Source organism: Equus quagga, chromosome 7, assembly GCF_021613505.1.
Source record: "Equus quagga isolate Etosha38 chromosome 7, UCLA_HA_Equagga_1.0, whole genome shotgun sequence".
Taxonomy (NCBI): Eukaryota; Metazoa; Chordata; class Mammalia; order Perissodactyla; family Equidae; genus Equus; species Equus quagga.
This window is the reverse complement of record NC_060273.1, coordinates 101,415,589-101,439,842: the sequence shown is the minus strand read 5'-3', so window position 1 is coordinate 101,439,842 and position 24,254 is coordinate 101,415,589. Positions and strand designations below refer to the sequence as shown.

At 39.3% G+C, this 24,254-nt stretch overlaps 1 protein-coding gene across 4 annotated transcripts in view; it reads right to left on the bottom strand.

Annotated features, from left to right (window-relative positions):
• EPB41L4A (erythrocyte membrane protein band 4.1 like 4A) overlaps window positions 1–24,254 on the bottom strand; it is a 249,063-nt gene that overhangs the window by 78,703 nt on the left and 146,106 nt on the right. For all 4 annotated transcript variants that reach the window (XM_046667060.1, XM_046667062.1, XM_046667063.1 and 1 more), the window contains 5 exons: window positions 19,746–19,843; window positions 18,450–18,570; window positions 15,913–16,000; window positions 13,609–13,697; window positions 12,927–12,990 (listed from right to left, as the gene is read on the bottom strand). In XM_046667060.1, coding sequence (XP_046523016.1) covers window positions 12,927–12,990; window positions 13,609–13,697; window positions 15,913–16,000; window positions 18,450–18,570; window positions 19,746–19,843 — 460 coding nt within the window. The remainder of the gene's footprint in view (window positions 1–12,926; window positions 12,991–13,608; window positions 13,698–15,912; window positions 16,001–18,449; window positions 18,571–19,745; window positions 19,844–24,254) is intronic.

The window sequence follows — 24,254 nt, the reverse complement described above, 5'->3', positions numbered from 1 at the left end:
TAAGCTTGTTAAAATAAAGCCGTATCTGGTAAGATCAACCGATATTCTTTTTTTTTTTTTAAAGATTTTATTTTTTTCCTTTTTCTCCCCAAAGCTCCCCGGTACATAGTTGTATAGTCTTCGTTGTGGGTCCTTCTAGTTGCGGCATGTGGGACGCTGCCTCAGCGTGGTTTGATGAGCAGTGCCATGTCCGCACCCAGGATTCGAACCAATGAAACACTGGGCCGCCTGCAGCGGAGCGCGCGAACTTAACCACTCGGCCACCGGGCCAGCCCCATCAACCGATATTCTTAACAATTTTTATAGCAAGGTTTAAAAATTTCTTCCAAACAAACGGCCTATGTGTTCAAATTATAGAGGAAGTCAACAAACATACTCGCAAGTGAAGCAAAGGAAAAGCCATGGACCTGGAAGCCCTGGTTCCCCTCCCTGCCTGGGCACAAGCTAGTCACCAGCTGAGACGGTCAAGCACAAGGTGCGCCCGGAGCCCTTTCCTGTGCAAACTTCAGTAGCTCTAAGAGGCATGAGGCCAAGACAGTTCTGATACAGAGACATGTACCAGGTGCCTACTGCACGTCCAACTGTGGACTAGGTGCTTTCAACCTCACAACAACCCTGTAAGACAGATTTTATCACCCTCACTTTATACACAAGGAAATAGGTTAAATGCTATTCAGTGAATTGTCCAAAGGTAGATAAGTGGGAGGTATGTACTTAAACCAGACTATCTGACCCCAAGTCTAGCAGGCCATCACTCAATCTGAAAGACTCCAAACCAAACTGTCACGTGCCATCAGGATCCAAATATTACTAACAAGTCACACTTGGGAATACTTGGGGGGAACATATTAAATCTACAGTTCCAGGTATGCTCATACATTGTAGTTGGAAATGCAAAATGGCACAAAAACTATTGGGGGGGGGGGGGCGGTTGGTGAGGAAATGGCCCTATCTAACAAAACTACACATGCACAGACCCTTTGAACAAGCAATCCCACTCCTGGGAATGTATCCCAAAGATACTCCTCCAACAATATAAAGATACATATGCACAACGTTATTGACTGAAGAAAACTTTATTAAAAAACTACCTAAATATCCCAGCATAAGAGATTGGTTGAATAAACTATGGAACTTACATTCAATGGAGTACTACACAGCTGTACCAATGAACGAGAAAGCTGTCAATGAACTGACAGAGATTTCTAGGAGCTATGACTAAGCAAAAGAAAAACAAAGTGCAAAAGCATATATAGTATTCTATCTTTTAGGTAAGGAAGGAAATATGTATGCTGATCTTTACAAAAAGAAACACAGGAAACCCCAGGTCCAGATGGCTTCCCAGGGGAATTCTACCAAACTTTCAGAGAGGATTTAATACGTATCCTTCTCAAGCTAGTCCAAAAAATTAGGGAAGATGGAACGCTTCCTAACATTCTACAAGGCCAACATCACTCTGATACCAAAGCCTGACAAGGACAACACAAAAAAGGAAAACTACAGGCCAATGTCGCTGATGAACATAGATGCAAAAATCCTCAACAAAATTTTGGCAACCTGAATTCAGCAATACATCAAAAGTATCATATATCACGATCAAGTAGGTTTCATACCAGGGACACAGAGATGGTTCAACATCCACAAATCAATCAACATGATACACCACATCAACAAATTGAGGAATAAAAAACACATGATCATCTCAATAGATGCAGAGAAAGCATTTGACAAGATCCAACAGCCATTTATGATAAAAACTCTTAACAAAATGGGGATAGAGGGAAATTACCTCAACATAATAAAGGCCATATATAACAAACCCACAGCCAATATCATACTCAATGGGCAGAAACTGAATGCCATCCCTCTGAGAACAGAAACAAGACAAGGGTGCTCACTATCACCACTCTTATTCAACATAATACTGGAGGTTTTGGCCAGAGCAATTAGGCAAGAGAAAGGAAGAAAAGCAATCGAAATAAGGAGTGAAGAAGAGAAACTCTCACTGTTTGCAGATGACATGATCTTATATATAGAAAACCCCAAAGAATCCATCAGAAAACTAATAGAAATAATTAACAACTGCAGTAAAGTTGCAGAGTACACAACTTACAAAAATCAGTTGCTTTTCTATACTCCAATAACAAATTTACAGAAAGAGAACTCAAGAATACAATTCTATTTACAATTGCAACTAAAAGAATAAAGTACCTAGGAATAAATTTAACCAAGGAGGTGAAGGACCTATACAATGAAAACTATAAGATATTACTGAAAGAAATTGATAATGACATAAAGAGATGGAAAGAGAGTCCACGCACATGGATTGGAAGAATAAACGTAGTTAAAATGTCCATACTACCCAAAGCAATCTACAGATTCAATGCAATCCCAATCAGAATCCCAAAGACATTCCTCACGGAAATAGAACAAAGAATCCTAAAATTCATATGGGGCAAGCAAAGACCCTGAATTGCTAAGGCAATCCTGAGAGAAAAAGAACAAAGCTGGAGGCATCACAATCCCTGACTTCAAAATGTACTATAAAGCCATACTGATCAAAATAGCCATGGTACTGATACAAAAACAGGCACACAGATCAATGGAACAGAAGTGAAAGCCCAGAAATAAAACCACACATCTACAAACAGCTAATCTTTGACAAAGGTGCCAAGAACATACAGTGGAGAAAAGCTAGTCTCTTTAATAAATGGTGTTGGGAAAACCAGACAGCCACACGCAAAAGAATGAAGATAGACCATTATCTCACGCCAGACACAAAAATAAACTCAAATTGGATCAAAAATTTGAAGATAAGTCCTGAAACCATAAAACTCCTGGAAGATAATAGAGGTAGTACACTCTTTGACATCAAACTTAAAAGGATCTTTTCGAATACCATGTCTTTCTCAGACAAGGGAAACAAAAGAAAAAATAAACAAGTGGGAGTTCATCAGACTAAAGAGCTTCTCCAAGGCAAAAGCAACTAGAATCAAAACAACGAGACAACACACCAATTGGCAGAAAATATTTTCAAATCATATACCTGACAAGGGGTTAATTTCCATAATATATAAGGAACTCACACAAGTGAACAATAAAAAAACAAACAGCCCAAGCAAAAAATGGGCAGAGGACATGAACAGACGTTTTTCCAAAGAAGATACACAGACGGCCAATAAACACATGAAAAGATGTTCAACATCACTAAGCATCAGGGAAATGCAAATCAAAACTACAGTAAGATACCACCTTATGCTTGTTAAAATGGCTATAATCACTAAGACTAAAAATAACAAATGTTGGAGAGGGTGTGGAGAAAAGGGAACCCTCAGACATTGCTGGTAAGAATGCAAACTGGTGCAGCTACTATGGAAGACAGTATGGAGACTCCTCAAAAAACTAAAAACAGAACTACCATACGACCCAGCTATCCCACTACTGGGTATCCACCCAAACAATTTGAAATCAACAATCCAAAGTAACTAGGCACCTCTATGTTCATCGCAGCACTATTCACAATAGCCAAGATGTGGAAACAATCCAACTGCCCACTGACTGATGATTGGATAAAGAAGACGTGGTATACATACACAATGGAATACTACTCAGGCATAAAAAAGACAAATTCATACCATTTGTAACAACATGGAAGGACCTGGAGGTAATTATGCTAAGCAAAATAAGCCAGACTGAGAAAGACAAAGACCAGATGATTTCACTCATATGTAGAATTTGAACAAACCCACAGACAAAGAAAATAGTTCAGTGGTTACCAGGGCTAGGGGGTGGGGAATGGGCACAGGGGGTGAAGGGGAGCACTTATGTGGTGACAGTCAAGAAATAATGTACAACTGAAATCTCACATTGATGTAAACTATGATGAACTCAAAAAAAAAAAAAAGAAAAAGAAACACAGGGAGGATAAACCATAAAACACTTAAGTTGGTTACCTACGAGGAAGGATAGGGTAACAGGACTGAAGGAACATGGGAGTTACTGATACTTCTCTGAGTGTGCCTTTTTTGTGTAGTTTTGACTTTTGGAAGCAGGTTAATCTTCTACATCTTCAAAAAATGAAATTGAATAAGTAAGAATGTGAAGTGGGACTCATAACTTAAAGCGAACTGATGCAAGTAAACCTAACCAGATTTCAAACGAATACCATAACCACAGTAACAGGGAAGGAAGAACCAACCCAAGTAAATCTTGAACACAGGATTTAACTATATGCCCTCAGTCTTCACAAGGTGGTAGGTGAGTGAAAGAACTGCAAACAACTGTCAAATTTAGTGATTTAGCCAAAGCAATTCTGAAACTATTTAAGATGTATTTTAGAATTGAACAAAAGAGTAAATGTGTTACTGTTGTTGGGAGTCAAGTTTGTCAAGGACATACAAACATGAAATGAGGGAAGGGAAGAAAGAACCCTGAGGGGATGGACAGAAACTGGAGGCATCGTATGAACTCATGATTTCTAAAAAATATGTATAAGTATGTGTACAAGCACGTTAAATGCACACACATGTTTGTTTGTATGTGTATATATGCATGCATATATTCTCTAGCTCTGTCCACTGAAAAGGTCAAGAGGCAAAGTCACCCCAGTAGCAATGACCACACCTAGCACCCAGATACTGACCCTTCCCCATGAAAAAAAAAACAGCGTTCCTTGGAGAAATGGCTGAAAACAGGGTGGGTGCAGGGTAGGTACAAGATGTACCTGAAACACCAGATTGTACCAAAAAGGAAGAAAGTGCCAGAAAATGATAGAGGCAGGTCAAAAGGGCACAACAGCCAGATACAAGGGGCTCCCATTGACCAAATCTAGCAGAACTTGAACGCCAACAGTTAGGTACAGTAATGTATCATAAACCACTGAATAAAAACAGGAATTAATAAGTCTGTGCCAATAACAGATAAATAAAAGAGAAGGTGGGGCTCTCGCTTACAGTGGAAAGCCAAGAACTGACTGATAAACACGGAGAGAGTGGGAAAGCTGGAAAATCAGCATTTTGCAAGTATCATAGAAAAAGATTGAATCAGGGAAGAATCCTCAACGAATGTTAGACCTAAAGGGAAATTTTTAAGAGGAAGAGGTATGTGCATTGATTTAAAGTACTTCCCCACAGATCTATAGTGGAGAAATCAGGCAACACTGTGACTGGGTGACCAAACTTAACATAAGCAATGAGACAGATGGTCATCACGCGCCTCGAGATGTGACACCCCTGGAAGGACACAACTTCACCTGTGCCACTTTCCAGCTGAGAACACAGAACCTCAGTGTAATCACAGGGAAACCTCAGACAAACACGAAATGAGAAGCCTTCTATTTTTAAAAAGTGGGGTAGAACTGCATTCTTCAAAATGTCAATGTCAAAAAAGACAAAGAAATCCTACGAAAATGTTCCAGATTAAAGGAGGCTAACTGGATTCTACATTGGAGGGGAAAAATGCTGTAAAGGACATTCTTAGGTCAACCAACAAAACTGGAATATAGAAGGTAGATGACAAAAGCACTATATCAACATAAGTTTATTAAGTTGATAACTGTACTGTGGTTACATCAGAGAATATCCCTCTTCTTAGGAAATACACACTGAAGTATTGAGACACATATGACACATGTAACTCCCAAATCATTCAGAAAAGAATTGTGTGTGTGTGTGTGTGTGTGTAGAAAGAGAACACAAATAATAAAGGAAATGGAGTAAAATGTTAACAAGCCAATCTGAGTAACAATAGGTGAACATGCTGTTATATTTTAATTTTTGAAACTTTTTGTAAATTTGGAATTATTCAAAAGAAAAGATTTTTTAAAAATCTATGTTCCATTTCAAATGTGAAAGGAACCCCTAGCGTACATCAGTGAGGACTCTTGGGCTTGTTGACGAACAGTGACAACTCCTGGCCACCATCACTTCCTGTATATTCTTCTCAAAGCAGGTCTGAGAGTTTGGCCAAGTGGATCTGATTACTCAAGGCTAGAACTGCCAGGAACCTTTTGATTCTACTTCCTGTCATGCTGGGTAAGTTTAGCTGAGGTTAGTTTCATGATGCATTATACATAAAAGAAATCACAGCATCATTTATTCACTCTTTCATTTATTCAACAAATGTGCTTATTACATGCCAACTTCTGGACCTACTGCTGGGGACTGCACTCTCTCCCGTTGAAGAAACCAAGAATTCTGGGTATGATCCTAAACTTGCCCCTATTTTTCCATAAAAATATTCAATCGCCACCAATCAGAAGCAATCTTACCTCCTAAATGCCTCCCACATCTGCCCACTTCTCTCGAACCTTGCAGAGACTACCCTCTTGTCATCTCCCCCTAATCAGTGCGAGGCTCCTAACTTGTCTGCCTCTTCTTACCTCCCTGTTCCACCTGCAGCAAGAGTGCTCTTCCTGAAATGCAAATCTCATCACAATGGGTGAGGCCCAGGGCTTGATATCTCCCAGTTTCCCACCAGTCCTCAAGGCCATCAGCCACGGTTAAGACTGAGCATGTGCACAAAAGTAGGAGAGGCCTTCTCCCAGGAAGGGTAAGACTGAACTAGTGCACTGGAATGCCTCACTTCTCCTAGGCCTTCTACCCTCACCACCAGGGGGGATGGGCACACACGGAAACCCAACCCTTTTTCCCTTCCAACATTCACAGCCTCTCCATCTGCCTAAATCCTCTGGACCTAATCTCATTATGCTCCTTATCTCTGTTTATGTCAGTCACCCCCAAATAACGCTCCACACAACCCCCTAGTCTGTCCCCTTCTCCCACTACTACCCAACTCCTGGAACTGTTCCTTCATGCGCACTGGAATTCATGGCCTATCATCAGCAAAATCCCCTCGCTCCTCAGTCTGTCTCTTACATTGCCTTCACCCTCTTGTGCCAGTAGAAAGCTGGCTCTTCCCTGGGGACACTGTCTCAACTGCAGTCCTCTCAAGTGGTGACCGTGCCTTTTGCACCCACTGTTCTTGTACACTGGGCCTGAGAGTACAGGAGAACTCTCCTTGCTCCCCATTGATGCTTTCAGATCATTCTCTCTCCTTACCCCCAAAACTCGCCGCTTTGAACCTCATCAGATCACATCATCTGCAATCTCTATGGTGGCTGTCAATCTTAAAGCCATCTCCCTCACATGTCGATGCTACTGCAGTCCCTGTCACTCTCTCCAATACTACTCCTGTGTTAATTATCGGAAATCTCAATATATAATATAAATGATCCCTCCAACACCCAGACATCTCAGTTCTTGAACTTCTCTCCTCCAATGATGTTGACTTCCTCTCTATCCCAGCCGCTCACTCCCATGTTCATATCCCTAGAACACGGCTTCTCAGCTGCGGCACTATTGACATTTGTGGGGGGCCATCCTGTGCCAATTTACAACATATTGTAAAAATGCTGAGCAGCATACCCAGCCTTTACCCTCTAGATGCCATCCTGAGGGTAGCATCCCTGCCCCACCCAGCACCATGACAACCAAAATTGTCTCTAGACATTGCCAAATATCCCAAGGGTGGAGGCAGGAGGTGAGAGGTAGCTGCTACCAGTTTAAAACCACTGCTCTAGGACTTTGCATTTACAATAACTGAAGCCCCTCCATAACCTCAAAGCCCAGCACCCTACTGTCTGAGCACTACCCTCTCTCCACCTCACTCCCTCCAGTACTCCACCTCCAACAATCTCTCAACTCCACCAGGACCTTCACCCACAGATCCTACCACTACTGTTTCACTGTCCTCATTCACCAACTTATCCAGTTTCATTCCATGGTAAATCACTATAATTGCTCCCCTGCCTCACTGGATGCCCTTGCCCTTCTCTCTCTTTATTACCGTCTTGACAAAAACAGCTCTCCACCTGCTTTGGGCCCGCACCACTGCCACTGAATGCGGGTGGAGAAACACGCACCGGGACTGGGCTCACTTTAAATTCACGACCCTCCATATTACCAAGCTATCATATGATATCAAACCACATGTCCATTTTCTCTCTAAAATTACTATTTCATACCTTCTTCTTCCTTCAGACTCCAACACTTCCTCCCCAACCTCAGTCTCAGCTGATGACCTTTTTACCTAGTTCCCTCAAAATAAAAAGCAGAACAATCATAAGAGAACTATCCACATACCCTAATCTACATTCCCATGCTCCATCTTCCTGCCTGTTAACCACAGATGAACTGTCTTGGCTGCTCTCTAAAACCAATCCCTCCATTTATACACTAGATGTCATCCCCACCATTCATTCCAGCAATTCCCTCTCTCCTACATCATCAAGTTTTCACCATATATTTGATCATTCTCAACAGGGTATAAATGTGCTATTATTCCTTCCAACTTAAAAAACAAAAGAAAAAACATCTCCTCTGCCAGCTATCTTCCTATTTGTTTCTCTTTGTGCCAAAACTCCTCAAAACAGTTGTCTACACTCATCATCTCCAATTCCACTCCTATTACCTCCTTCTGTATTTTTTCTTAATTAATCTGCATCAATTTAGGTGTCCATTCTCTCATTAATGGACTTTTGGGTTTTTTGGGTTTTTTTACTTTCACATAAGTGCTGCAATGAACATACATGTCCCTTGTGATTCTCTAGGATACACAGACCTAAGAGTAGAATTGCTGGGTTAAAGCTCACTCTTCAATCTACTAAACCTGGTCTTATCAATGACCTCCTACAGTCCTAAATTTAGCAGTCAATTCTCAGTCTTTCTCTTAATTGACATATCAGCATCATCCTCACTCACGTAATACAAAAGTTTTACGAGGCAAAAGTTGAGGACAATTAGTGTTCTTTCTACCTCCCTGGTTGTTCCTTCTCAGCTTCCTTTTCTGGTTCTTTCTCCTCCTATCTAGACACATTCTCCTAGTGACCTCCCACAGTCTCAGGGCTTTGAATACCAGGATATGTCATTCATTCTCAAATCTGAATATTCTCCCCAGACTTTGGTCCCCAACTCCAGACTCATACAACCCACTTCTTAAATGTCTCCACTTAGCTGTATAACAGACATCTCAAACTCAACATGTTAAAAATGGGACTTCTGATCTTCCCCCTAAACCTGCTCTACTCACAGCCTTCCCCACCTCGCTTGATGGCAGCTCCATTCTTCCTGCCCTTCAGGCCAAACACCTCTAAGCCACCAGGACCTCTCTCTCTCATACATCCCCACATCCACAAAACCATGTGGCTAAATCCAGAATCCAACAGCTTCTCACCAATTGCTACCCTGGTCTGGGCCTCTGTCATCTCTCGCCTGGATTTTTGAAATAAGCCTCAGTTGCTGAATGAGTGAACAAGCAACAATCTTTGCTGTCTAGGCATTCAGTGAAAAGCCTCCATTTGATAACAGGCTTTGAAAAAATTTAAACCCCTGATAATAATCACATATTCTTAAAACCAAGAGCTAACACATAAGTGGTGGAACAATAGTGATATTTTCACTAAAATCAGAAATCAGTCAAAGATGCCTTATATTGCTAGATCACCTAACACTCTTCTAGAAGTTCTGACCAACACTATAAAATATGAAACATAAATAACAGAAATGAGGGAACAAATTATTTTTATTTGTGAGTGATACAATTATATACTTATAAAAATTTATGAGAATCAAATTAAGAACCCACGGCTAGAACACAAGAATTCAGCAAAATGGCCAGATTTGAGATGAACATAAAATTCCACAGCTTTCACTTCTACTAGTAAAAATCAGTTACAAGATATAATAGGAGGAAAAAATTCACCCACAATATTAAGAAAAAAAAGTAAAACATAAAAATAAAACACTATCAAAGGCCATATAGGCACATATGAATAACATAATAAAAGGAGCAATGGTTATGATATTAAGTATAAAATCTGTGTACAAAAACCACATAGGGCATGATGTATGTCCATGTATATATACCTATTATACATTTACTCTAATGGGGAACAAATCTGAAAGAGATTGTACCAAAGTAATAATCACTACCTCTGAATTTTAGGTTAAAAGATAATTTTAATTTTCTTCTTTACAGTGTATTTCCCAGATTTTCTACAATCATCATGTAAAGATCTTCCTACAAAAAGTTTAGATTTTTCTATGAAGTATTATTTAAACTACAGTATGTATTTTGAAGCTTAAATAAGGCATAAAAATATTTATAATAATTAGCTTCTCAATCTGTCAGAGGGATAAATTTTTACGAAACCAGTATTTAGTTGCAGACACTTATTTGTTGCTCTCTCAAAAATGAATCACTGAACTCTTTAAGGTTATATCTGAGAAAGCTGAGATTGTTATTTATGGATGCAAAGTAATAGATCGACAGATAAACAGTACATGTTAATACATTATTCGTATTTATTATGATATGTTAACGTGTATGCTGGACACAGTTAACAATAAAAAGTGGATTTGAACAGTGTTTGTGGCTTAGTGTGACACCAGCCATATCTTTTATCTGTAGGACATCGCTGTTCTTTTGGCAACTGAGTCTCTGAACTCAGCCCTCACAGCGCTGAACATGCTGAGTTAAGTTTCTGTGACCTCACCAGCCAACCAGAAAACCAGCAGAATAAGCATTTCAACCATTTTTCAAGCTGACTGTGATTATTGTTCCAGGTGATGGGTTTCAGGGGGCTTTTTAATTTAATCTATGATTACAGTTAGGCCTCCATAATAATCAACTTAATTCTACCATGATGTAAATCACTGCCTCACAGAGAAGTACCCTGGTGGAGGAAGGAGAAAGATTCCGCAAAGCAAGAATGCTCAGGAAATGAGTGCTTTGGTTAAATTAATGTGCTATTTAATACATTTTTAGAAAAAACCCCTTTGATTCAGGCCTGAGTTATGCGACCTGCTTTGCCACCTTAAAAAAGATCACTGACACTACGCTTAACGACCAGGAGTGTGCAGTACCTGCGGCCACACCCACACAACCACTCCTCCTTAGAGCTGCAGAAGGGACTAGGGCTGAGCTCAGTGTGTACGAAACCAGGTCTTGCCATGGAGACCACCATGAAAAAACCAAGATGAAGGGGCCAGCCCGGTGGTGCACCGGTCAAGTTCACACATTCCGCTTTGGCAGCCCAGGGTTTGCCGGTTGGGATCCTGGGTATAGGCCTACACACTGCTGTATGCTGTGGTAGGCGTCCCACATATAAAGTAGAGGAAGATGGGCACGGATGTTAGCTCAGGGCCAGTCTTCCTCAGAAACAAGAGGAGGATTGGCAGCAGATGTTAGCTCAGGGCTAATCTTCCTCAAAAAAAATAAATAACATGAAGATATCCATTTTGTTGTTTTCACCTAATAATGAAGAAATCTAAGAAGCTGAAAGTTTAAGTTAGCTGACTAACAAATATTTATCCTGAGGCAGAAGATGACATTTTAAGGCACTGTAATAATAACATAAAAGTAGTTCACCAGAGGACCTCACTCACAAAAATAACCTAGCTATAAGAGGAAAAATGACTCTGAATAGTAGTAATGCTTTCAGGAAAAGTCATCATTTTATCACATTCTTATTAAAAACTTGAAACATTTTTTTCAATGTATTGAACAGACCTTACTCACTGCATTACTAAGTCACAGGAAACCAGAGGCAGGATAGGGAGAAAACTGTATAACCCTACTATCTAACTAGCTATTCTACTTTTTGAATAATTTTAATTCGACTTTATATTAAAACATCTTTTAAGACTGATGTGTGTAATTACAGGAGTTGAAGAAAACTGGATTTCCTTCCAACCAGACCATTAAGAACTACTATGAGGTTTTTGGACTATCATTTCTTTAAAAATCTGGAATTTCCCCTCTTTACAAGTTCAAACTCATTTCAAAATCCAACTTTAATTTTATCAATAAATGGCAGCATGTCACACAGTTCAGGGAGGGAGCAGTGTATTTTCTCTAGAAGAACAAATAGTGGCATCAATCAGCTTTTCTGATTTGGCAGCACATAACCTCAGCAGATCAGTCCATTGATCATTTGACAGATGTTTAGTGAGTATCTGCTACATGGGGCCTATGACAGATACTCTGCTCCAGCTGTAGTTGCAACCATGCCTTTCCTATGGATGCATAAGCACAGAGTTTATTTACCTCTTTTTTACAACAAGTATCTCATCAGAAAGTCAATTCAATGCCATTCACTTAGGTTTTTGTTCTGCATAAAATTGGTATCAAAGAGACAGAAGGGGATTCTCCTATTTTCACTCATTTATCCAATAAACTGGATTATAGTCATAGCACTCCAAGGGAGCATTATTTTCACAGGTAGATTAAAGGAAGCTTTCACATCCCTGCTTTCTTTTGCCCAGTTTCCTAACAGCTACCTGTCAAGGCATGAAAACACCTTCAGACTCTGATAAACTGTACCCATTACCCCAGCACCCCTGGAGGACACTGCCAAGCTGCAGAGAGAAGTTCAGCATTTCTGTACCCCCGCCTTACACTCTCCCTTGAAAGCGTCCAGAATTTCCCATCTGGTTTATCTACCATGCTCAACTAGGGAAGGAACAGAGGTGTGACTTCCCTACAGGTTGTTTAATTTACTTTGGGACAAAATTAGACACTTTTTATCCTGTATACAGGCTGCACCCTTCTGATTATATGAATCCTACCTTCACAGAACGGAAGAACAAATTACACTAATAATGATAATCACCTCCTATTCTCTCCTGTGCCCTAGAAAGTTTTTTCTCCTTTGTTAAAACTAAAATGACATTTCTCCATTATCACCTTACTCATTTCTACTCCTCTTTGCTTTCCTTGAGAAAAACTGTTCACGTGAGTCCATTCACCTGGTTCCATGTGGCTGCAGCTGAAGAAAACACGGCGGTTTTACTTCGCCACGTCTAAGTTATCAATGAGTAGACAAGACTTCCCTTCTCAGTTAAGCTGAGTGCTAAACAAAAACTTACATCTTTTCCCAGTACTCTGAGTTCAAACTGTGTCTCCTTGAAGTGAACCTTTGTAATTCGAGGCCTGAAAAACAAAGCAGACGGTGATGGTGTTGCCGTTTTTAAGAATTAATCTTTCAGAAATTCTGAGAAGTATCCAGTGGAAAAAGACTGGTTCCTACTGGCTCCCTTAGATGCTGCTGCAGTAATGGTAGAGAGTTCCCTGTCCATCCTTTCTCTGGACATCCTCCTAAACAAATCTCCCTTCTCATTCCCCTGTGCTTCTCCCCTGAATGCAGACAAGCTTGGAATCCCCAGACCCCGGCAGAGCAGCCTTCCCACTTAGTGTAGTGCTATAGGACCCCCAGTCTCTCTCAGATCCTTTCCCACTCAGAGTTAGAACTCAGAGTAATCCCGGGCCCACAGCCCACCCACACATACTAGAACGGGTAGGAAACCCTACTACCTACAGTTTCCACGGACAAGAGAGTCCAGAATCACAGTACCTGAAATTTACAGAGAAACTATATACTGAGACAACATTGGAAGAAAATTTATACCCAAATTCACTCATATATTGATCAACCACTGGAAAGGTACCCGTTTTCTTTCCCCCAACCCTGTCACTGACACATAAGCCCCACGAGCCCAATACACACAGAGTAGAACTTTAATACCAACTCTGCCCTCAAGTTATACTTACCAGAAATACTTCCCCACTTGCTTTTTATTCTTGTAGACAACTACACCAACTGGAGTTAGTCCCAAGAAATACTCAGATTTGTTTTCTCCCTGCAAAAAACAAACACATGCCTATAACCATGAATTTATTCACATAAAAGCTCTTTGTTAAACTCCAATTGGCCATACAAACATAACTTGTTACGTTAACATTGCATCTAGTTTTTGAGAGCCACCAGCTTAGAAAGCTAGCTAAGCTACAATGGTAGCTAACTTGCTTATTTTTTTCAAAGTTTTTAAGAAAATTTTTCTTAGTGCATTCATACTTGTAACTTCAGTTCATTAAAAGAACCTGGACTACCAATCAGGCCACTGACCCACTCACCCCATGTTGCCTCTACAGTAGTGTTCAACCCTGGCCACACATTAATTGGAATCACCTGTGCAGCTTAAAATGTTGATGCCTGGGTGCTACTACTGAAATGAGAATCTGTAACGGGGCCCAGGCATCAAAAACACATAAATGCTCCAGGTGATTCTCCTGTGCAGCCAAGGATTGAGAGCCACTGGGTTCTATCAAGGGTCCCTTCCAAGGGCTCATCTTGACCTCACCCTCTGATGTGGCCCTGAATCACCAGGACTGGTTCACCAACACCCTCTCCAGAAAGTTCAGGCACCGCCTGCAGGCACACACTTGGATTTTGTAAGGTCTCTCTCATGTTCCTTCCTACTTCCATTTATGACTTTAAGACCGCTCAAAAATTTAAAATTACAATCTCTCTAGTACAGACTGGAGACCCCTAATTTCTAGCCTATGATAAATCCCAGTTAAGAAAATGGGATTCTGAAATCAAAAAGTCACAGAGTGGGTACCAAGGACATGCACAGAACTGTCCGTTTGTATTAATCTTACTTCTACTCTAAGGTCAAATAATAGCCTGCAAAGTCACATTCCCAAGGAACACAAGACAACTAATACGTTTTGGAAGGATACCACCTGTTGCCCACTTTCAGTACGAAAAAGTCAGCCTTAAAGGAATGTATGAAGATTCTAATGAATCCAGTTCATTTGCCACAAATTCCAACTAACCGCAAAAAAAGTGTTTGTCAACCAGGAGAAACATTACCCAAATACAGGAGTATTTTGCAGAAGACTTTCTCTTTATACATTTCCTATAAAATATATTTTTTAAAAAACTGAAAACCTAACAAGATTAATGTGGCTAGAAAAAGATAACTATTCCACAAAGTTTTAGAGGTATTCTTAAAGGACAGTAGTGTGGAGCATTTAATGATCTAATGAGATTCGATTCTAATATATCAGGGAACTACTTCTTCCCCAAAATATGTAACTTTTATTGCCATATTAATGGTACACCCAGGGATGCTTCTAACTCTTTACAAATAATAAGATGATTTCTTGTTTTTTAAGAAACTCTGAGAAGCAAAAGACATATTACAAAATGAATGCATGAATGAGTTACTTGCATTACAGGAAGTTTTATCAGGGTTCCTTAAAAACTGAGTTCCATAATCCAATTGACGTTTACTCTATATATAATCTTTAGCGATTCATTTCATGCAAAGAATAAGGCATCCTGGTTCATTTTCTCAAATAATCGAATTTGACTATCACTAACTAAACTCTTATAAAATGAAAGGCAATGACATTTCAATCTCACTGGCACAGAATAATCAGTAACCTTAGAGAACTGGCTCACAGGTTAAGACCTGAATCCAGAACACTCAACACAGATTTAGTGTAATTGTTCGTTGACTGTATTTGACAAGTTTTCATCAGCCCCTGAAGAAAATCTGCAAAAATATTTCTGTTAATGCAGCGGCAATAACTACAGCAGGCAGTAACCCTAATACTGACAGAAACTGCATGTCCAACAGAACCACCAATAGTTGCACCTATACTGTTGCCTAAAGCCTACTTTACCTGGCAAGTGACTTTAAGAATATATTTCAGCCATAAAAGCTATTTTTGGAAAATCCTCCTGTTTTCTGTCAAATACAATCAATTACACACCAATTTTAAATTGTTTTGACATTTAGCTAAGCCCTTTGGAGCTGTTATCCAGATTGTGTTTTCAAGCCCAGTTAATTGTTTTCTACATGTGGAAATATAATCAGACTTTTATGCAAAACTCATCAGGGTTTAATTCACGCAAGAGATTCTTTATGTTCAAAAAACACAGATGAAAAAGTATCCTCTGCTCCCTGAATGACAGCACTGTAGCTCTCCTTTGGGAGTTTCAGTGACTTTTTAAGAAAAATGTCATCAGTTTAAAATATTTTGTGTTAATTAAATGTTACTCACATAGACGGGATGGAGGTCAACGCCATACATCTCCAGGGACTTGGCAGTCCTCAAGTAATTCAGTTCCGCTTCAGAAGGAGCCTGACCCCTACACCCAGCATAAAAACAAAGAGCCTTACTTTACTGGTAGCTACCGCACTTACAGGAAATGTAAACCATCTCCACTATAACCACTGGAAAAATAAATAATCCTTTGTGCTAATGTAAACATAAGTCTCCGTAGTTCAAGAAGCCCCTTGCCTTCTTGGTGACAAAATCTTATACTCTGAGGTGATACTTGTGTTAAGTTATTTCGTTTACCAAATTTATTTTTGCTCATTATAGCCAATCCCAGTGTCCCAGCATATATTAAAAATGCTCAGTTTCAGAAACACCCAAAGAGATTATTGAGAATATAAGCACTCAAATTAAAAAGCATACCCTTTACAAGGAATAAAATGTCTCCAAACACCAGCAGCTCTCCATTAGGAGGAAAAGGAATGAGAGCAGCGGTGGGCAGGAGGAAGAGAACGGGCTCCCCACCACCCAACCAGAGTCTCATCAGCATCTCCTGAGCACATTAGTATTTATAAATTGTAAAAATACTTGTCACTTTCTTAACACAAAGTATAGAAATCTTCACTGGTGATAACATACAGAAAACAGCATTCATTCCTTATACAGGTGAGTATCTGTCAGGAATCTCCATAGATGAGTGGGGGGGTGGGTGGGGGGGGTGTGTGGGTGTGGGGGTGTGTGTGTGTGTGTGTGTGTCAGAGAGACAGAAAGATTTTTAATGGTTATCAAAAGGAGCTGTGAATTTTTAAAAATTAAGAAACACTGCTTTGATGCATTCCCATGTTTCAGCCACGGTACCCTGGAAAACCCAGCACTAGACCATACTTTTAAAACCAGTGAAGAATATTCATCACAATTAGGCACAAGAAAGCTACCAAACCCTGATCAAGCTTTATTCTCTTAAAAACAACAGTCACACTGTCAACACCATCACATAAAACATATAAGGCCCTTTACCCAAAGCTCCTTGATAATTTCAAAATATAATTGTACTTTGAAATTCCTAGTACAAGTAGTATTCTTAGAATGTGCCAAACACACTGCCCTTCATAATGTTATAACAGGCACTCTCTTAGCATCCACTTCAGCAAAACCTTAAAATGAAGGGCTCTAGAATCAGGCTGGAGAGCCTTCTGGTGCACGCTAATACAAAATGGAGAGCCCGGTTTCTCTGATTGCAGTTCAGGAATTGACTTCTGCTGCTACTCACTGAAACAGATCCTTTAGGCAAACATTTTTTGTTGACCAGATTAATTCTACCTTTTTTTTCTTAACTATAATAGATCTGAAACCAAGCAAATTGAAGAGGGAATGTTACATAAGAGGCAACAAAGCAAAGTTAATCAGTATAGAGGATTTAACCAAAATAACTATAATTAAATTATAACTTCAATGCTGCAGGCCATTAATTGAAAATCTTACTAGGGGAGTATGTATATTATCAGAAGGGCCTAGGGTGTTAACATAATACCCTCTGAGACTCCATAATGGTGTCATCATGATTTCCAGATTTGTTGCTATAGACTAAACAGGACTGTGCTTATAACTGTGAAGAATTTACATATTCAAGACAGAGCAAATCCAGAATGCATTAAGGCTTTTATGGTCATAAAATACATTTGTTGCTAAAAAAATACATTTCACAAGGTACTGGTGACTGAAAAAATAGAAGACTGCAAAATACAGTATATACAGAATAATTCCACTTTTGTGAAATCATACATAAATCTATACAAAATCAATTTTCTCTATGGGAAATTATGCACAAAGAGGTCTTAAAGGCCATTAACCAAAAATATGTTGACTTTAGGTATTGGGATTTACTCTCTCCTTTATACTTTTTAAATTGTTTGGGTTTCCTATGAGCATTTTAGTATTATAAGCAGAAAAAAATTTAAAAAGAAAAAGAATGCTAGAATGTTCAAGGCATAGGCGATGCATTTATCTTTCTAGAAACTTTTCTTAAGCCTGCCAGTAGCGTAAGATGACGGTTGATGGATGATGCAACATAAGATGTGATCTTTTTTCCCGGCTTTACTGAGATATAATTGACATGTAACACTGTGTAAGTTTAAGATGCACAACATGTTGATTTGATACACTTAAGTACTGGACAATGATTACTATGTAGCATTAGCTAACACCTCCATCATGTCACATAATGACCGTTTCTTTTTTATGGTGAGAACATTTAAGGTCTACTCTCTTAGCAACTTTCAAGTACAGGGATGGAATTTGAGGGCATTATGCTAAGTGAAATAAGGCAGAGAAAGACAAACATTGTATGATGTTACTTGTATGTACAATCTAAAAAAGCCAACCTCATAGAAACAGAGACCGGAATGGTGGTCATCGGGGGCTGGAGGGTGTCGGAAATGGAAAGATGTTGGTCAAAGAGTATAAACTTCTAGTTATAAGATGAAGTTCTGGGGATCTAATGTACAGCATGTTGACGATAGTCAATAAAATGTGATTCTTACATTAGAGTTTTATGAATCCTTTCTATGGCTTCTTCGAGTTCTTCCTTCTGATCAGGAACAAACCGGTACTCTGACACATATCCCGCAGTATGCTTATACGGGTCATAATCTCCAAGTTCAGCTAAAAAAGAAATAAATTATAATTTTTTCCATTTTTGGAAGATATTCCTATCATACTTAAACATTTTCTTCAAATACCTTATTAATAAATTCATGTATAAGATAATAACAAAATAATTTTAGTAAAAAACAACTCTGGTGAGCATATATGGATGGTATAAACAAAATCTTGTCTTAAAAACATAAGTTCTATATTTTTGCTTTCTGAAAGACTACAATTATCATTATTTTCACTTCAACTATACTTACCAGTTTATATGAAATAAAATACTGTAAACAGAATTTAGAGTATATATTTTGGAAATGCCAAGATGAAAAACAACCATGACCCCAATACATCCTCTGAGACAATGACACCAAGAGATAGAACATGTGATTCAAAACATATTTGCCCCAAATAATTATCATGGAAATATAATACAATGCTGCACATAACCCCATTACACTTTACACACAGAAGCAAAATGAAACTAGAAAGCTCACTATATTAGGCTCATAAAAATTCTTCTCTCTACATTAATCCAGCTTCCAAGCCCAATCCAGTTCATCTATGTAACATTTTTCCTGGAATATTTTTCCTAGACTGTTTCTGGTCTTCAAATGCCACAAAGGCAAAGAATATGCTGTCTCGTTGCCCCGATACCTAGCTTGATTCTTAGAAGGGTCTCAGCAGTTATAAGTGGAAACAGCCTCAGCCTCAGTGTCTAAAATGAAGGACAAGCTGAAGCTGCCCCACATGGCTGCCATATTGATGCCAAGAGCTCAATGAGTACCACACATGTGCCACATTCTGAACTGGCGTTGCCACCTGATCACATGGAGTCTTCACAACAGCTGCCTGGAAGCAACGTGATCTCTGAGACATAATAGCTTTGAGGGATCAATGAACTCAGGTGGGCTGTAGAATAGAGCAGATTTTCAGACCGTCCACGTCATCAAGAATCAGTATCATTCCTGTGACTAAGACTTCTTGTGACTTACTACAAGGGATATTTAACCAGCTTCATTTTTACCCCTTCTGAAAGGACACTGATTAAAACTTGAGTTACGACTACATTGAACTTTTTTAGCAAAATGTCATTTGACATGAATTTTGCTATATAAATTTGCTTAAAAAGAAAAATTCAAATATTTTTCTCAAGACATCCGAAGCAAATTTGCTTAAGTGGAACCTACACTGGATGGCATATGCTCCCAGCTGAGCAGCCACGTTGACAGGGCAGGGCAGCCGGCCCTGAAGGACATCTTGCTTCACCTGCAAGAAAAACTGATATCTAAAAAAGAAATGGAAAAAAGAGATTAATGATATCTTATACTATCCAGACCTGAAGTTTCAGACCCTGATAGTCAAGGTAACCACGAATGACCTTTAATGAAAATGAAGCTACTTTCCACTCTTTTATGAGGGGCTGCTGAGTGAACTGGGACTATTTAAACACACTCTATAGAGGCAATACAGGGTAGTGGCTAAAAAGCACAGGTTTTCAAGTTAGACTGGCTGGATTGCATCCCAGCTCCAGTACTCACTACCTCAGCAGCCTTGGGTGGCTGCATAACCTCTCTAAGAGCCAGTATCCTCACCTGCAAAACTGGGATGGTGAAGTATCTACACCTCATAAGGTTGATGTGGTGGTTACACATAAGCTATTCCTATCTTTCTCATCACTGCCACTGCTACTGCTACTACTACTATGACATGATCTCACTGGGAGGAACAATTCACAAGGACCCCACCTATATGGCATGCATTATCTACAGGGTCTAAAATCATAGATCCAGGACAAAAAGGTCATTATGGTGTAATCCCATCAATCCTCCCACTTAAGACCCTGTCCATTACCTGTGGTTCTGTTCCTTCTATTTGCCTAAAGAAAATATGTCACAATAATAGTGCCGCCCACCGTTCTGAACATTGTAAACATAGTAACTCATTCCAAGTATTTTACATGAAACTTATGGAAGACTTTAAAATGAGGTCAGTACTATTATTATCTCTAGTTTGCAGATGAAGACACAAAGAGATGACTTGTCTGAGATCTCACAACTAGTTAAGTAGCAAAGCCAGAAGTGCAACCCAGGCAATCTGAACCTAGAAGTCTCTTAATGAGGATGCTATGCAACTTTCACTAACTTCTTTTTTTTTTCCTATTCAGACTGTCACTGAGGTGAGAGAGGCCAGAGGTTTATCAACCGAGACAATGAACCATCAACACCATCCTCAGCCACCATCACTAACACACCTGCATGCGCACACACACATTCTCATGCTTCAGACTGTCCTTTGTGATTTCCCTTTCTTTGTAAGGTGACTTTTTTTTTTTTAATGTTTTTGAGGAAGATTATCCCTGAGCTAACATCTGCTGCCAATCCTCCTCTTTTTGCTGAGGAAGACTGGCCCTGAGCTAACATCCACACCCATCTTCCTCTACTTTATATGTGGGATGCCTGCCACAGCATAGCTTGCCAAACAGCGCCATGTCCACACCCGGGATCCAAACCGGTGAACCCCAGGACGCCGAATTAAACGTGTGAACTTAACCACTGTGCCACCGGGCCAGCCCTGTAAGGTGACTCTTGATGTCATTAGAAAAGGCAGAAAAAAGCAAAGGAAATGAACTACAAAAATCAGCTGTGATAAGTTTCTCTTTTCCAAATGTTCACAACCAAAGCCCTTAGTGAGGGAATCCAAATGTTAGATGCTACTCTGATTATTCCTAGAAGACTGATATCAATTTTGATTGCACCCACAGGCTTAAGTGAAAATCTGCTTAATGTCTTGTGTTTCCCCCTGCGCATTTCACTAAATGGCACCACAGTTCTCCAGACACTAAAGTAAGAAAAATCTAGCAACAGTCTGCAACCCAAGGCACCCACATTCAATCATCTGTTATTTTTTGGAATCCATACTTCTCTCCATCTCCTAGTCCAGGTCACTATCCACTGAATTTTTAAAACCTTCACTGCTCTGCCATCATTCATACTGATCTCCCTTCCAACCACCTTCCCAAGAGGTAAAGAGGATTCTTAAGAGGTAAAAACAATCACTTCACTCTCTTGATTAAAAAACAAAACAAAATAAAAAATTTTGCCTTCAGGATAAAAGTTCAAGATCCTTAAGATAGCTTGTAAGACTTGTGCTTACTTCTTGAGCCAAATCTCTTGCCGTTAACCAACAACTACCCCGACTCCTCAACTTGCATTCTCTTTTCCAGCCCCACTTAACTACTTTCCATTCCCCGAATGCTTATCTTGGATATCAAATTCACTTTGTTATAATTATCTGCGCTCCTCTTGAAGAGGAGAAAAGCAGAGTAAAGTGATATTAGCAGAACTTATATGCAAAAGCTTATAAACTAAAGAGACATTTCACTAGAATTCTACTGCTTGCTGGAAGCTTGCATTTAGCTACACTCTCTTGCTGTGTTGTTAACTTGGAATTTATTTTCCTGCAAGTGTATTGATTTTAGGAAATGGGTCACAGATGCATGTTTGTCTTGCTTTATTAAGACTTTTATAACACCTGACTGAATAGTCAAATTCCCTGCCAAATACAGAAACTGAGGAACCTAATCCCACAAGAGTTTGCTTTAAAGAGAAAGGAAAAGAGAGAGGGAGGGAGATGAAAAATCAATGAGAGCTGAAAGAGAAAGACAGATACAAAGAAACAGGAACCATATCCCATTGGTGACTGTGTTCCCAGTATACAGGGCTCAGCACACAGCAGCTGCTCAATAAATATTTGTTGACTCAATGGATGGATATGTGAATAAAGAGAGAAACGGATGAAAATGGAAAAAACTGCACATTCTTTGCTGTCTCTAATAAATTCATGAAGAGAAAAAAAAATGACATCTGTTCAAACTTTCCTGGACAGCCTGCCTTTTAAAGATACCAGAGATCTTCAGGCCAGCCTGGTGGCATAGTGGTTAAGCATGTGCACTCCACCTCAGTAGCCTGGGGTTTGCAGGTTCAGATCCCAGGCATGGACCTACACACCACTCATCAAGCCATGCTATGGCAGCATCCCAAAGAGAAAGACTGGCACAGATGTTAGCTCAGCAACAATCTTCCTCAAGCAAAAAGAGAAAGATTGGCAACAGATATTAGCTCAGAGCCAATCTTCCTCACCAACGCTAAAATCAAAGAAGAAAACTATTTTTAATTAAGAACTTGATTAATCTTTATCACAGCAAGCATCATATTAGTTTTATATAAGACAAATTTACACCACAGTAAAGTCATATTTTTATATGCTAAACAAACACTTTATCGTAGCTCAGGGCCTACTTTTAATTAACCATATATAACTTGTTTTGTCCATTTTAGGGAACTTAGAGTATAATGTTTTATTTGAATTACAGATTTAGAATTGCTGAGTCATTCTTTCTGTGTCATTCTGATTGGATGCTTGAGTCCTTGTTTATCTCTGATTTAATTAGGATGACACTAAATCCCAGGTTGCCTAGGACTGCTATAGTTTATCCCTATTATACATGGCTAATTATTAATAACTATTCATCATTTTCCAAAGTGTCAGGGTTTGGACAATAAATTATATCATGACTCTAGTTATATTGAATCCCTATTAGAGAAAAAAAAATGCTGATTAAAAATGATCCACTTAATAAGGAAGACTTCCAGAACACATTCTGGTGCCAAGCAGAGGCTTCATAAAGCAATTACTGGTTATCTTTTCATGTAAATTAACACAGTGGTGTACATGCACTGTCTCCTAAGCTAGACTGTGAACCCTGGGGGAGGAGTGCTCCATCTTCCACCCTATCCCCAGTTATCACAACACTATAACCAGTACAACAAAAGTGAAAGTCTTGAAATATTGGCCTCGTAGTTTTCCATTTATTTGACCTTCACTGAAAAGAGCCAAATTGACACTAAGGATGTAGAAGCTGTTGAGGACCATCAACAATTTAGCAAGCATCAGAGGCAAGAAGAATGGCAAATGAGATTTGCTTAAAGAAGGGGCAGGAAGATCATGTTTTTTTCAAGAACCCAAACAAAAGGTTCCCCTGAGATTCTGTGGCCAAAGACAGTCAAGAATGCTCACACCAAAGAAACTTGAAGTGCACCTTCCAATGATATAAGCCAAAGGAATCTCTAGAAAGAAGAACAAAGCTGGAGGGATCACATTCTCTGATTTCAAACTATACTACAGAGCTATAGTAATCAAACCAGTATAGTACTGGCACAAAAACAGACACATAGATCAATGGAACAGAATAGAAAACCCAGAAATAAATTCACACTTATATGCTTAATCTATGACAAAGGAGGCAAGAATATATAATGGGGAAAACACAGTCTCTTCAGTAAATGGTCTTGGGAAAACTGGACAGCTACATGCAAAAGAATGAAAACTGAACCACGTTTTTACACCATACAAAAAAATAAAGTCAAAATGGATTAAAGACTTAAATGTAAGACCTGAAACCATAAAACTTCTAGAAGAAAAAACATAGTCAGCTCTTTGACATTGGTCTTAGCAGTATTTTTTTTAATCTGTCTCCTCAGGCAAAGGCAACAAAAGCAAAAATAAACAAATAGGACTACATCAAATTAAAAAGCTTCTACACAGTGAAGGAAATCATCAGCAAAGTGAAAAGGCAAACTATTGAATAGGAGAAGTATTTCCAAATGATATGTGTGATAAGGAGTTAATATCCAAAA